At 41.8% G+C, this 16,486-nt stretch overlaps 1 protein-coding gene across 1 annotated transcript in view; it reads left to right on the forward strand.

Annotated features, from left to right (window-relative positions):
- The window catches only part of CC2D2B (coiled-coil and C2 domain containing 2B), a gene marked incomplete at its 3' end in the record, with an annotated part of 104,810 nt that overhangs the window by 47,094 nt on the left and 41,230 nt on the right, over positions 1 to 16,486 (forward strand). The window contains exons 14-18 of the mRNA XM_084633021.1: positions 7,242 to 7,389; positions 7,725 to 7,863; positions 10,340 to 10,543; positions 12,350 to 12,442; positions 13,826 to 13,920. Coding sequence (XP_084489147.1) covers positions 7,242 to 7,389; positions 7,725 to 7,863; positions 10,340 to 10,543; positions 12,350 to 12,442; positions 13,826 to 13,920 — 679 coding nt within the window. The remainder of the gene's footprint in view (positions 1 to 7,241; positions 7,390 to 7,724; positions 7,864 to 10,339; positions 10,544 to 12,349; positions 12,443 to 13,825; positions 13,921 to 16,486) is intronic.

Genomic DNA, 16,486 nt, shown 5'->3' on the forward strand with positions numbered 1-16,486 from the left:
TTTGGGCTCTGACCCGGAGTGGCCGTTTGCCTCTCTGGTTTTCTGGTAGGCTTGCCTCAGCTCCTTAAGTTTCACACAGCACTGCTTCGGGTCCCTGTTATGGCCTCTGTCCTTCATGCCCTGAGAGATTTTGACAAATGTTTTGGCATTTTGAAAACTGGAACGGTGTTCTGATAGCACAGATTCCTCTCCCCATACAGCGATCAGATCCCGTACCTCCCATTTGGTCCATGCTGGAGCTCTTTTGTGATTCTGGGACTCCATCATGGTCACCTCTGCTGATGAGCTCTGCATGGTCACCTGCAGCTTGCCATGCTGGCCAAACAGAAAATGAAATTCAAAAGTTCGCAGGCCTTTTCCTGTCTACCTGGCCAGTGCATCTGAGTTGAGAGTGCTGTCCAGAGCACTCTGGCATAGCTCCCGGAGGCCAATACCGTCTAATTACATCCATAGTACCCCAAATTCGACCCGGCAAGGCCAATTTCAGCGTTAATCCCCTTGTTGGGGATGGAATAAGGAAATTGATTTTAAGAGCCCTTTAAGTCAAAAAAAGGGCTTTGTCATGTGGATGGGTGCAGGGTTAAATCGATTTAACGCTGCTAAATTCGACCTAAACTCCTAGTGTAGACCAGGGCTCAGTGTACTTAAAGGGGCAATGCGCATCTCTCTCTCTCTCACACACAGGATGTAGTCTCTGTCTCTGTCTGCCATTCTGTCTCCCCTCCCTCCATTCGTGCTGCCTTGTAGAGTGTGAGGCTACATTAACAACAATGTGTTAACCCTTGAGGGCTCAGCCGAATGCTAGTTCATCATTTAGCAATAAGGCATTTCCTGGGAAATATCCCACCCTCTTCCACCCTCTGACTTCACCACCTCAACCAAGCTTCACAATCGTCATTGCTGTGTACAGTATTAAATTGTTTGTTGAAAACTTATATTGTGTGTGTGTGTGTGTGTGTGTATGTGTATATATATATATATATATAGTTTTTTTGTCTGGTGAAAAAATTTCCCTGGAACCTAAAGTTTACATTAATTCTTCTGGGGAAATTGGATTTGCTTAACATCATTTTGCTTAAAGTCGCGTATTTCAGGAACATAACTACAACGTTAAGCAAGGAGTTACTGTATTTAGTATTTCTCAGAGTTGTGTCAGAGTGAAAGCACTTTGCATTACTCTAACACTTAGACCTTCCTTTGAAATACCATTTCTGGAGCTCACTCTGCCATGACACAGACACTTGGTGGTTCCTCTTCATTTGTTCTCACAGGCAAAATGATGACCATTCACCATCGAGGATTTTCCTGCTGTTTGATACTTCTTTCTCTACTTATCCAGTTTGATTAATACCTCACTGAGAGAAACACATAAGAAGTTTGGCCTCTTTGAGCAGTGTCCCTATGGTTGCTCCACTTCAGGTGCACGTGCACCTCTTGAGTCCTTGATCGGAGATTTTATGTTAGCAGCATCTGTTCAGCCTGCACATGCATTCTGTGAATCCTTGTGCCATTCACCGAGGCCAGACAGGGCTGCCCGGTGAACCATTCTATGTTCCTAATCAACCATCTCAGCCTGAGACGGAGCCTTAGCATGTCTACCTTGAGCATGCCTCGTCTATCTCATATACAGTTTCTTATGGTTGGTTGTTTAGGATTAGCTTAGTGTAGTTTCATTTTTAGTAGATAGTTTATAGTTAGTTAGTTAGTTAGATATAAGTAGTAAGAAGATTGATTTGTTTCCTTTCTCTCCCTTTGGGGAGTCTTATTCTCCTGATATGGTGTGCCTGGCTTGCCTCTCCTGTTTGTTAGTGACACCCATTCCTAGTATATTTGTTTGAGGAAGTCTCACATCTCCCAGAAGTACAACTTCTGACTGGCCCTCACATCCAGGGCAAGGAAGAACAGTGTGATTAAACTGGGAACTGAGACTATTCATGATGGAGTACTCCCTTTTACATACTTCTGAGTCAGGTCAGGAGATCCCTCCACCCCCACTCAGCCCAGTACATCTGTCTCTGGATAGATCAAATGGCCCCTTAGCCTCAGTGCAGGTTTTCCTTAAGAAAAGGAAGGCTATGGAAACTTCAGAGAAAGCTTTGAAGAAGAGGCACTCGGACACTCTCATCATAAGGAGCTCGTTCTTAAATGGCCCCAGTCCTCTGCTAGATTTACAGTCTTAGATGCCTCGACCTCTTGGCTCAGTAGCGTAGAGGCAAAAGACTCCTCCTGTACTAGCGGGGCTGGAAAGTCCTGGAGCTCTGAAGAGAAACACATCTCTGATAGGGTTCTGGTACCGTCTACGAGGGACAAGGTGGGCATGGAGAAGCACTCCAAACAGTTATCTTCTCGCATAGCCCCACCATCAGTACCTACCCACTCAGCACCTGTGGTACCAGGCAAATCACAGTGTCGGTATATTCCCAGTCAGTGGTACAGCCTTCTTCGGCGACCAAGTTGGTACCAAATCCTTACTTAGTACCACAAGAATTAAGGGCTTGTTTATGATGGATGAACCAGAGTTCCCATTGCTCATGTATACTGAGTGCCTCTGGGTACTTGAGACACTGATTTCCAGATTACCATTGTCTTCCAGTTCTACAGGACTCTCCATGCTTTTTCACTGTTGTCCCCCAGTTGGAGGATACTGAGGAGGATGAAGAAGACTTCTGGTTAAGTCTTTTCTATTTCTGTACATGGTGCTTCTACACATCCCAGGGCTGCTTATCAGTAGCGATTCACTAGCCCACCAGCACTATTACATAGGGAGGCTGGAATTGGACAGTCCTCTGCCCCATTCAAAACTGAGTGAGAGCAGGCAGATATCGGCCAGAGAGAGGGTGCTTGTGAGTGTCGGGTACCAACTCTATTATACTATGGTACCAGGAGTGAGGATCTTCAGACCAACCCTGATCCACAAGGGCTGTGGAGAGGCAGTAAAACAACTGAGGCAAAGGCAGCCATGGAAACAACAGGCAAGATTTTAACTGTTTTATTGTGTAAAGCCAGAGGCAGAGGCCAAAAGGTGTACTGAAAGGACTCTTGAATGCTCTATAGGTAAGAGAGACCTGGGAGAAAAGGCCCTGACTGACAGGGGCAAGAAAAAGAGTATGCCCTGGCTGAAGGGGGGCAGAAAAGGACCGAGGGAAGAACCACTGCCCCAATCCTGTCTGAAAGGGGAGGTGTATAATGGGGTGGACTAGGTATAAGGGCCCCCTGCTGGAGGCCTCATAGCCCTGCCTTACCCCGCCCCAGAAAAGAACAGAGAAGTCCTCCTGGCAGCCTAGAGTGGCTGCAGAGGAAGCAGCCAACCAGAGAGGCTTCTAGAGCAACCAGTCAGGGGCCAGAAGGGCCATGTAAAAGGAAGCAGCAGAAGCAGAGCAGTCAGTTCGTAGAATCATAGAATATCAGGATTGGAAGGGACCTCAGGAGGTCATCTAGTCCAACCCCCTGCTTCAGTTGTTGTCTGAAGCTTGAAGAAGGAGGCCTGGGTGCCTGGCTGGCTGGAAGAGCAACTGGACCGCGGACAGGTCAATGCAGGCAGGCTGAGCCCAGGGGATTGAGTCCAGAACCTAGCCAGACCAGGCGATTATACCGTGATGGGGCCCTGCTGGTCTAGTTGAAGACTGAGGCCAGGCGAGGGCTGCCAAGAGGACACCAACTGAGGGTATCAAGATGGGCTCCTGTTGGGCTGTTAAAGAATGCAGTGCCTCCAGGAAGGAAGCCTTGGTGCTATTGCCCCATACCAGGGCTGTGAGCAAGAACTGTAGACTGTATACACTGGAAGGGGGGAATAGTGTGTCTGCCGAGTCACCGAAGACAGGCCGAAAGAACAAAAGGCTGGGGGGGGGGTGAGGGCACTCGCGAGAGGCAGGTGCCACCCCATTGTAAGAACAGAAAAAGCTCAGACCTGACCAAAAGGGGGTTCCCGTGAGAGGTGGGTGCCGCTCCATTCAAAACAGAGTGATTGCAGGCATATATCGGCCAGAAAGGGGTGCTCACAAGAGGCAGGTGCCGATGCCATTACAGCATCATACAGGTTATAACATCAAGCTATAACCACTTTATGTCCCTCCCTCTCTTTCCCTGTCCCTCTTTAGGGACCTTTCTCACAAGCTTTTATTGAAACAAGAACTGGACTCTCTCCTTCAATTAGGAGCAATAGAGCTAGTCCCACTCCTCACAAATGGAAAGGGTGTTATTCAAAGTATTTCCTTGTGCCAAAAGAGGATGGAGACCAATATTGGATCTAAAACTACTAAGCAAATGTGTAAAGCCTCCAAAGTTCAAGATGGTGACTCTGGCAGCTATAATTCCTTCGCTAGAGGAAGTAAATTTTGTTTTTGACCCTTGACCTACAAGATGCGTATTTCCATATAGTGTTACAGCCATCACACGTTAAATACCTATGTTTTACTATAGGCCAGAATCATTTTCAATAGTGAATTCTTCCATCCAGCCTTTCTTTGGCCACAAGGGTATTCTCAAAGGTCCTGGCAATAGTGACTGCTTACCTCTGATGAGAAGCAATTCTAGTCTTCGTGTACCTCAGTGACTAGCTACTCAAAACCAATCCTACAAGGCAATGCTGTCTTCCACTCAAACAGCTCTTTTTTCAAGGAATGGGGTCTCCAGATAAATGTATAAAAAAATCCATATTAACCCTCATACAAAAAATACTGCTAATACGGGTTTTCTTTGATTTGTTGGCAGCCAGGGCCTACCTTCCCATGAACAGATTCATAACTTTGTCAGGTCTGGTCAGGGTTACGCAGGGAAGAAATCAAACTACAATAAGAAACTCTTGGGACACATGGCAGATTGTACCTTTGGGACCGATCATGCAAGGCTATGCCTCTGCTGCTTCCAGGGCTGGCTTAGAATGATCTATTCACCAGCCAGAGATACTCTGGACAGGCAGATCAAGTTTCCTCTCCAGGTGAGGAACTCCCTAGCCTGGTGGAAAAATCAACTGAATGGCAGTGCAGTCATTCCTTTCATTCAGCCAACTCCAGCTTTAACTGACAATGGATACATCACTTTTGTGAAGAGGAGTTCACCTCAATGCCCTCATGACTCAGGGCAGATGGACACCTCTGGAAACCAGTCTCCACCTCAACGTGTTGGAACTTAGGGCAGTCAGGAATGCCTGCTTTCATTTCCTACCCCTCATTGGGGCAAATAAATTAGGGTCATGACAGAAATGTGGAAATCAACAAGCAGGGAGAAGGAAGATCTCCCTCCCTGTGCCCCAAAGCTATGAAACTGTAGAACTGTTGTATAGCCATCAGATCCAAATTTCAGCTATCTACCTCCCAGATATACAAAACACCACAACCAGGACTGCAAATGGGAGTTAGACTCTCAGATTCTCCACAGAATATTCCAAAGGTGGGAACTTTCAGAGATGGATCTCTTTATCACCTCCAGGAACAAGAAGTGTCTTCTGTTCTGCTCACGAGGAAGTCAGGGCCACCACTCTTTGGGAGACATCTTTCTCCTGTCTTGGACAAAAGGTCTGTTCTATGAGTTTCCTCCAGCACCGTTAACACCAACACTTGTGATGAATAAGATCAGACCGGACAAATCCAGGGTTATCCTTCTAGTACTGACCTGGCTGAGACAGGCTTGGTACCCTTACCTTCTTCAGCTATGTGTCCAACTGCCATTCAAGCTTCTGACCATTACTCATTTCCTCTCCCAGGATGTGGGTTATGTGCTTCACTCTGGCCTAAGGGTTCTTTTGTCTCAGGGTGTGGTTCCTCAATGGTTTGTAAGGTTATAATCCTCCTGTTCTGCAGAAGTGCAAGAGATACTACTGAACAGTAGAAAGGAGTCAATCCAAATTACTTACCTGCAGAAATGGAAGAGATTCTTCCACTGGTGTTTCCATTGCCATCTTGTGCCTGAATCTGTGTTACTGTCAGTTATCCTGGAAAACCTGTTGGATCTAAAGAAATCGGAGTTATCAGTTATCTTGATTAATATCCACTTGGCTGCAATGTCAGCCTTTCATCCTCTAGTTGATGGGTTCTTCATATTTGCTCACCCTGTGTCATTAATGGAATGGGGAATCTGCCCCCAGGTTCGGGACCCCACTCTGACTTCTGACCCTAACCTGGTACTTAAATACCTCATGAGACCTCCATTTGAACCAATACCAACCTGCTCTCTGCTCCATTTATCTGTGAAGACGCCCTTTTTACTAGCTATCATTTTGGCCTATAGGGTTGGGAGGATTGGGGCCTGGATGGCAGATCCCCTTCTTTGTGGTGTTCTTCATGGAAAAAGTCTCTTTATGCCCACACCCTAAATTCTTACCTAAGGTTCTATCAGAGTTTAATCTTAACCAGTCCATTCATCTACCAGTGTTTTTTCCAAAACTGCATAAGGCCCTATAGGAGACCCGTTTTCATACCTTAGATGTTAGAAAGACACTGGCTTTCTACCTTGGTAGAACCAAACATTTTCAAAAGATACCTACACTCTTCATTTCATCCCAGCTAAATCTAAGGGGTCCTGAGAAGTTTGACTGGGATGGCTAACAGACTGGGGTGACAGGAATCTGTGACTCAGTTTAGCACCAGCAAATCTCTCTCTTGCTGAGGCAGGGGGTGGTAACAAGGGTAACCCACAGACCTGGGCACACTGAGAAAGTATAACACAATGGTTTTGCCATTTTCATTTCAAGTTTTTGTGACTGGCCTAGTGAGCCATGGTTCTGAGGAAGGAGCTACGCTCTGACTCAGAATCTGGACACCAAGTCCAAGAACCAATAAAGAAGGTCTCATAAGGATTGGGACTAGGCATGTTTTTTCAGAATTCCCTCCCACTCAATTCCTCACTCCAGCAGATCACAAACTGCCTGTCAGAAATTTTTGCTAGATCTGCTAAGGAACTGTACATACTCCGGAAGATCTGGGGGATGAATGGCTCTCCTCCTTTAGGCCCCAGATCAAGAAAGCATCCTGATTCAGGAAAGTACTGAATTCACTTAAGTACGTGCTTATATCCTAAAGAAGTCTTGGGATGTGGGTGTGAAAAACTAGTCACTGGGGTGTGGAAGATGTATAAATTAAGATGGGTAGACCTTTAACAAGAAATGGCAGGGTTGAAGGATCTGTGTACTTGGGTTCATTTTTCTGAAGATCTCAACTTTCAAAAGCTTGGGAAAAGCTGAACTAGATGGAAATTTAAATTTAATTATACTGATTAATTTTTTTCCAACAACTTTTAATTTACAGATGTACCTTTTCTTCTGGATGAAAATGAAACTGAAGAGGTGTATCTGTTGACATCAGGAAAACTAATGTATTCCTTATCCTGGGCAGTCGATGAGGGAGGAATTCCGTTAGCCCCTGAATCTCAGAAAATAATCTCTGCTTGTTACAGGTAATAATAAATCTTATATTTCTATAAGATTGCCACGGTTTTCACTAAATAGCATCTCATGTTTAATACTATGGGAAAAGTTATGCTAAAATATCATTTGCTTTATGGCAAGGTGTTCTGTATAATGGTAATTTACTGTAGAGCACAGTTAACCTATTTTCTGCAGATTTCTTGGGTGTTTCAATCTCTATATTTCTTGTAGTCATGACTTAGAATAAGACTGAACCTGATGATGTCTGTGAGAATTGGCAATGTTTGCTAAACCATTGTGTGTGTTATAGTATATAGGAGCTAATGTATGACAAAATAAGTGAAAGTCTTGCATTCCTTTTTAGTGTGCCAAGAAACATAAATGCAGAAATAGCTACTGGACTCCTGTGGTTCACTGACCAACAGAAACTTACTGAATGGGCCAAAGAAGTCAAGATTGATCCTAATGACCCTGAGTATTCAGATTTGATGGAATTCATTATGGTAATGTTTAGCAGAGTTCAGTATTAGGAATTTGTAATAATTTATAATTGCTTCTAGAAGAAAATATGTATTGAGTCTAACATGACAGGAGTTAGGGAATTTCTAGATATTGACTACTAAAACATTTTTCACAGGAGATCTTTGGCTCCAAGGTTATAAATAATATGGGACTGAACTGTAAGACTACTTTCAAGATTTCTGAAGATGCCAAAAGAAGTGGGAGCAAAGCTGAATAATTTATGTATTTACTTGGAGCAACAAGATGAAATTGTTGCTCACTAATTATAAGTGAGCCTATTTTTGTTGTAGATTCTACTTGAATCAGATAGTTACCCCCTCTCCTTTTCTTCCTCTCATATCCTTTTCCCTTTCCCTAACTTTGGTCACTTGCTCTGAACTCTTTCTGGTCATTCTTCCTTCTGGTGTCATACCACACTATGAATCTTACCCCATTGTTTACATGAACTGCAGCAGACTTAGATCATCAATCTTTGATTCTATTAAAACAAATGATGGTGAAGCCCAGGAGAGCAAATTAATAAAACAATTTGCAGTCATCTTGTGTCATGAATTTTATTCTTTGTTTCTGTTTCAAGTCTTGTCATTTCAGTACATCATTTAGAGATAGGAAGCACAAAATCTGTGGAAGGATTAGGGGTGAGGAAAACACACTGATAGGGGGAGCCTCACAGGGTTTTCCCTACTTCATTCACTCTGTGGATCTCAAGGATTCAGAAGGAAGTTAACTTTATGCATGGAAACAGGAGCTGTCCTACTAGAGAGACACTGCTCTTGGTTAGGTCAGTGCTACTCAAAGTGGTGGTCTGTGGACTGGTGCCAGTCCGCGAGCCATCAGCTGCTGGTCTGTGCGCACATTGGAAAAAAAAATTGCCGGTCCCCCACATCAGATAGCTTGAGAAGCACTGGGTTAGGTAATCCTACAGCTGCTCAGTAGTAGTTGTAGAGATTAACCAGGTGGTGGTCAAAAGTGGTGCAATGATAAAAGCTGAAAATTACTGGGGATCTATGGACTTATTCTAGAGTCCATGTAATGACTTCTGATCACTGTCTGAACAGCTGACTTCACTGTGCAATTTGGGGAATTTTTCAAAAGTGAGAAGAGGCTTCACTGCTACAAACTCTAGTCTAATTTTCATTTTAAAGTTTTTTAAAGGCTAAGGGTTGTCTCCCTTGATCCCTTTGTAGATACTGAGTAGACTGCTTCAAGGGTAGTCATTTTAGACTCTGTTTCTCTGTGTAATATTTTACAAAATATACATCTAGCAAAGCATCTAGGGCAAACAGAAAAAAATATTTATCATCTTACACTAGTAATGGGCTACATACAAAGAGAAAATGAGAATTGAATAGGGTTGAAAGAATAATAAAAAAACTGCTAAACATACCAATGCTTAAGCATATTCAAGAATAAGTCTGAAATGATGCTGAGATATAAATAACTATGAATGAGCCCAATCCAAAGACCACTGAAGTCAATGATAGTCTTTCCGGCGACTTCACTGAGTTTTGTATTAGGTCCTATGTCCTTAACTATAATCTCAGACAAGATTTCTTTTACCTACAAATTTGGTCTTGAGAAATTGGAGATGTATAACCTCTTAGTGGCTACAGTAATCAAAACCGCAGCCTAATCCGGCTGTGAGGGACAGCTGAATCTTACAACTAACTACTCGATCCCTTCAATCCACTCACCAGACCAGTCTGGGGCTGTGATTCCACTCCAAATCAAACCTTTACTCAAGTAAACTTCGTTTACATTTTATACTCCCAGGAAGATTTATGGAATCTGTTTCCTACTAATTTCCTTGGCTAGTGGCCTGTGACCAGTGCAACATTCCATGGCATCTGCCCATTACACCTGCTCACATTATACCAAAAGAGAATGATAAAGCTTATTAAATTGATTTTATTCATTTACAAAGGCAATAAGCTAAACTTTACTCTCTTATACCCATGTAACTTCACTGGAATAAGTAGGATTTCACAGGTGAAAGAGAGAGAGAGAGCAGAATTTGGTGAAGTATTTTAAGAAACATCTTCATTAGAATTTCCTAGGCCAATGGATGTATACAGAGATAGTACAGGTTAGTCAGTCATTTAATTTCTGTGATATAGAAAAATGATAGGTGGATTTTTAAAGAAAAAGAACAAATAAAAATACCATACAAACTCAAATGTCAGTTTCTCCTTAAAGTTAATACCAATAGAAAAAATGTAGGCGTTTGTTTACATCATACAATCTATGCTGAAGAGAAGCCCCAAATAATAGCGATGATATTGCAGGTCATACTGAGATGTATTGTTAGAAGTATGGGAAGTTTGCTTAGAACCTGTTGGTTCTTTGCTTGGCTCAAGCCAGTACAGTTTCACTTTATAAAAACAAATAGCAAATTTTATTAGTCATCACCCAAAAAGTTTAAAAATATTTGAACCTTGCTTTTACTTTCTCTAACAGTATGCAAGATCCAAGGAACAAACTGTGTCAAAATATTTTCGTCTTGAACAGCTGCAAGAAGAGTTTAACTTTGTTACTGAAGAAGAGATTAAAAAGTGTAAACGTTTCCAGCTGTTGCAGCTTAGGAACTCAGAGCAGTTCGATTTCTGCCATTTTCAGCAAATACCACTGTATGATAGAGAGATACCAGATGCAGTCATCCAGGTATTTAATGTTTCCACTGTGATCCTTGTTTCATGTTATATATGACAATCTGAGTTTAATATTAATCTTTGATTTCTCACAGTAGTTGAATTCAACTTTCCTCTTCCTATTTGATTTCTATGTGCAGCAAGGACAAGTGTAATCTTTTACATTATCATGATTTAATGCCTAAAAGCCAGATTCCAATGTCCTTATTCATGTTGAATAGCACTTCATTACTCAAGTAGTCCTTGTTGAGTTCAATGATGTAAAGTGCTAGTCAGAGTAATGTGACCCTGAAATGTTAACACAATAAATTGGACAACGTTGCTTTAGTCTCTAGGAAATAATTGCTTTTTGTGACCTTAACCCAAGCATAGATTCTTCTAGTGCTGCTAAGAAAAAATGAGGGCAAACATAGACACATCTTGGGGTCCTGTTATATTAGCTATCTCTGAATGCTCCTTGATTACATTTTTTTAAATAAAAATATCCGGGGATGTCTTTTGTCCCCTCTAGCTCTTTCTGATACCAAATGAGTTCTAGGCAGTGTTGGTAATTCTCCTTTAATGCAACTGCCTTGGCTGGGATGATTTAGTTGGGGTTGGTCCTACTTTGAGCAGGGGGTTGGACTAGATGACCTCCTGAGGTCTCTTCCAACCCTAATCTTCTGATTCTATGAACTGCCTGTTTTGTCCTGTGGTCCTTCTTTGAGCATCAGTATTCTCTCTAGGATGCATGTGTAAGTATGCATAACATAGATAAAATGCAACATGCAGTAATGACAGTAGCCACAGAATGGGAACTTTGGAACAGTATTTCCTGTGCTCCCACAAGTATCGTTAATATCAGGAAGTGTTGGCATTATTTGCTGATGATATTCAGCTGTTTATATCTTTTGACATCTTTAATGACTTCTCCATGTTGAGCCTCTCTGCATGCTCTCACAAAGTAAACTTGTGGCTTCATCTTCATTTTCTTCAGCTAAATATCTCAGGAAATACAGCCAGAGGAAAATCCTGCAGCGTCACTCCATCTCCTCTGTCTTCCTTCTTGACTCAGACATTCCATTTGCCTCCTTTTCACTATTTCAACTTCACCTTGGCTGAAATCCTCCTCCATGCTTTCATCTTGTCTCATCTTGATTAGCTATGGCCTCCCCAAGTTCCAGCTCTCCAAACTGCAAAATATTTTGGCTCATTTTCTTAAACATATAGAGAATCATGTTTTCCTCTCAAATTTCTCCACTGGCTCCCTAGTTCATTGCAGTATTCATTTCAGAAATGCTCTACTTATTTTTAAAACCCTCCATAGACTGTCTCCAACTACCACCAGCTTTTTCTTTGTCTTTGTACACAACCTCACAACTGGTGGTTCAAGCACTTTTTCTTTCCCTACTTCTCTTCCTTTGCCCTCTGCTCAATTTGCATCAGTTTTTTTCTCAGTGTTATCACACAGTCTCACTACTTTTAGTTCCAACACATTTTCCCCTGTAGTTCCTGTTTTCATAAAATTGCTTTGCTGTATCTCTGCACCTCTTTGACTCTCCTTTTGTTTTCAGGTCATGTATGGGGAAACACATATTTCTCCTCTTGCCTATACATTTTAATTTCTCTTTCCCTCTGTTGTTGTTGTTGTTGTTAGTTACAACTTTGTGAACTGTTTAGGGAAACGCTTTGAGAGAATCCAGCAAAGATGTCATATTCTGGAACTTCTGTTAATTTCATCATAGTTTTTAAAAAGTTTAAATGCCTCTCTTCATTTTCTTTAAAATTTTTTGTAAAGATCAGTATATGATCCAGGAAAATTACCTAATTCTATATTCAGGAATATGAAAGCCAATTAGAGAAGGATATATCAATGACAGATGTGGATCCTATTACTGCACAAAGGATTAGGTCTGCCAACTTTATAAGGAAGGTATGACAAATATTGACATGACTGTACTGGCTATGAGAAAAATGACCAACTTTTTCTTTTCAGAATCTGTAATGTGAATGTAATACTTATTACAGTGCTGCATTGAAATATACTAGAAAATGAATAACAGTAGAATGTGCAGCAGCAGTCCAAACCTAATAACTAATGAGCCTAAAACCTTTTCTGAAGAGATGACTTCTGGAGCTGAGGCTCTATATCCATACAATCCTTGGCTTCCAGACTTTAAATAAGGGAGTCATTTGTGATGGTGTTTTTGGTGAGCTGGACACCTTGTCCTCAATTGGACTGATACCACCAATTAATTTTGTATAGAATACTGAATAGCTATCAGATGGTGATGACTTCTGGTTCCTACCAGCCAGCACTGGAATTCAGCTGATGACCTAGACGTGAGGGGCACCATGTTCCATTACCAATGTCTGTCACTGCACTGTATGCACCAGCCGCAGAGGGACAATGACTAGGGCCCAGACCAAGGGCTCATGCCTGTAAGATGCTCAGTACTTCCTGTGGCGTGTTGAGTCCTTTTAACTCTTATTGAAGTAATAGCACCTCAGCATCTTCAGAAGTAGAATTTAAGAAATTGATATTTTAGTAAATTACTCTGTTGCTGCCATACACAAAGTCCAGTAGTGGTGAGCAAATATAAGTAATGGAGGCAGGGATACACTAGAGAAGGTGGAGCGGGTTTTGAATCTTTTCTTCTCAGCTGGTTGTAATGGGAGTTTGTTTCATGACACTTTTGACTTTTTTGAAGATAAGGGGCAAGGATTTCTCCTCTGTTGCCCCAAGGGCACTTTATCAGTGTCCAGACAAATTACTCACCCTGAGTGTGGGGAGACATTTTCTGTCCATTAGAATTACCATGTACGTTAATTCTGTGGGTGAAATTTTGTGTTGCAGATCTAAGAGATGCAGCACAAATCTCTCAAGACAGGTTGTGGGAGGAAAGTGTCTTAATGCCACCTTTGCAGATTCCAGTCTGCTGCGGGGGCCAAAATGATCCCCAGCATAACTAAGGAAGTCTGGGGAAGCTGTCTAAGTTATCGTGGCTTCTTCAGGCTGCCACATGGTTTGCAACATAAGGCAGAACAGCAACAAAGATATCTGTGATGTCTACACTACCTCACTTCCCCTCCATCCAATCTGCGACCTATTTGCTGGGGCTTGCAGTAGTGGACTTGCAAGGCAGTGTAAACTGCTTTAGAAGAATTCAGAACTGGGGGAATCCTCCCCTCGCCTGATCTGGGGCACTGTAGCATGAAAGTGCCATAGTGGAGAATTCCTGCCTATAGAGTTACAAATATGAATTTTCATTTTAGAGATGTTATCTTTCATGAAAAACTCAATTATTTTTTGCAGATGAGAAAACTAATTTTAAAGCGACTTGTCAAAGTTAAGCACAAATTTAATTTAATGGATATTGTGAGCGATTATGAAGAAATTATATCTATGAGGTATAATTAAAAACTAAACTTTGAATTAATGAATGTATCAAAAGATTATGAATTTATGCAAGTGAATTACTTTATTAATGTAATATTTTACTTGGCACATTTGTAATACTATATATTTTCAAATTGGTATATGAGAATATAGCCACATGACTCTCACTGAGTTTAATGGATGTGACTTGGCTAAAAACTAAAAAGAACATTTCAGTTGATGGTCCTTTGAAAAGTGATTAACAGTTTGCAGTATGAACTTTTGGATTTTTTTAATCAGTCAGAAAGGGAATAGGTAGAAAAATACAAAGAATGTTTTAATTGGTAATTTTTTTTAGTGTATGGTTCTATTATGAAAATATTCTAGTTTTAGTATTGCATAAACTTGCTAATCTCACTTCTGTGCAGGAGTAGCCAATTCATCATAATGACTTGCTTGGGGAATATCAGGTTTCATTTTTGGTCTCTATATCCTTTCTGGTATATATCCTCAGGAGTTACTGTGTTAGGAATGCAGAATTGGTTCTCAAATGGAGCCTAAACTTCAGAAAGTTTGCTTCTTTTGGAAAAACCAGGAATCCATAACATATCAGAAGATTCACATTTTTCAGGAATAGTTCCTATCATCTTTACGTTCTAAATTACATTTACATGAAAAGTGTCAAAAAGAATAATATATAAATTGTAAATATTAAAAGTGGAAATCAAATTTAAGAAACAGAACAAAACTTGATGAGATTAAATGAATTCTCTTTGCAGTTCCTTATTCATGAATCCATCAAGCAACATTTTAGAAGTGAGTCAGAATTATCAGCATGGGAAATTATCTTGATTCTGATCTATTCCCTCAGCCTAAGACATTTTAGCTGCAGCTCTCTTCCTGAAAATACCAGAGGCAGTTCAGACTTGTCCTCAAGCCCTGGGACTTGGCCTATCCCTTCTACTCCTATGTTAGATTCGCTGCCTGTGGCGGGACAAACAGCAGCTGTTCAGTGCTCCCACATTATCCTTATAATTTAAAGTAGATTTTGGGGCAACAGTGAGTGAGGCCCTCCCCATTTCCTTTAGGCTGAAATTTTTGAGGCTTTATTCTCCAAATGAGACCACCTGCTGAGCTCCTCTCAGTTTCTCACTCCTTGCATAAGGACAGTGTGGGCCAGACAAGGAAAACCAGAGGCCAAGAGATGCTCTATCTGTTATAAGACCCTTCAGGAGCAATAGAAACAGGACTCTACTATGATTGCTCACAACCAGCAGGTCTCACTCTGCCAAGGGAAGGAGCTCAGAGTTTTTGAATCATTAGTTGGGGCCTTTGCTTCCCACCACACCTAGGGGTAATGGAAAGGGAAGGTCAGTACTTTTCAGCTCCAAAGGATCCGCAAACTGGATCAGTGAATCATTCTCATCAATCAAGGACCCTTGGTGTGCAAGACTAAAACACTCCAAAGCCCAGTCCATCTCTGAGGGGGAAAGTTCCAGGGTCCTATTCTCGGTTCTGTACTGGATCCCAGAACACAAAACTTAAGTCTAAATGCAGATGTAATGCAGATTCTTTTCTATGCGAGGAAGATCACTAAAACTGTCTCAGGGTTACCCGTGCAACAGTGACAACGAACAGATAAGTGGACTGGCTAAGTTGTCAGTGGATAGAATTTGGAACACTTCCCTGAACTAGGAAGTGTTTGGGGGAGATCAAGAGAGGTGTACCTATCTGCATTAAGATTAAACCAAAGGCAAGGCTCTTCTAGACATGGGAAGCGGATCAAAGATCACTGGCTCACAGATATCAGAACCTGCTTCTCTATGCTTTCCTTTCTCTGCTGGCACGAAGGAGAGTAATTCAGAAGATAAGGAGGGAAAACTGGTTATTCTTATAACCAAAGACCAGAGTATTTTGACTGAATGGAGATATTCCTGAAGTCTCCACTCCATTTTCCCAAGTGGCATAATCTCTGTGACAGAAACTACTCTTGCATCCAAGCCAGACTGCCTGAGCATGACAGTTTGGCTGTTGAGTAACAAGCCTTAAATAAGATGGGGATACTTTTCCAAAGTTAATCTCCCATAGTTATTCTATCCCCTTGATTTATGCAAGGTTCTGGACAGAATTCTTATATTACTTTCAATATAGAAATGTGAGCCCTAGGAAACCAGATGGTACAGCTCTTCTGGATTTCTTACAGAATGACCTACAGCTAGGCCTGACATCCACTGTGACATCACAGGTCTGTCAGTGTTAAGAGTGTCGTAAACATAGGGTATGTCTGCACTACGAAATGAGGTCGAATTTATAGAAGTCGGTTTTTTAGAAATCGATTTTATATATTCGAGTGTGTGTGTCCCCACAGAAAATGCTCTAAGTGCATTAAGTGCATTAACTCAACGGAGTGCTTCCACAGTACCGAGGCTAGAGTCGACTTCCGGAGTGTTGCACTGTGGGTAGCTATCCCACAGTTCCCGCAGTCTCCGCTGCCCATTGGAATTCTGGTTTGAGATCCCAATGCCTGATGGGGCTAAAACATTGTTGCGGGTGGTTCTGGGTACATATTATCAGGCCCCCGTTCCCTCCCTCCCTCTG

This window comes from Lepidochelys olivacea, assembly GCF_965140295.1.
Source record: "Lepidochelys olivacea isolate rLepOli2 genome assembly, chromosome: 7".
NCBI lineage: Eukaryota > Metazoa > Chordata > Testudines > Cheloniidae > Lepidochelys > Lepidochelys olivacea.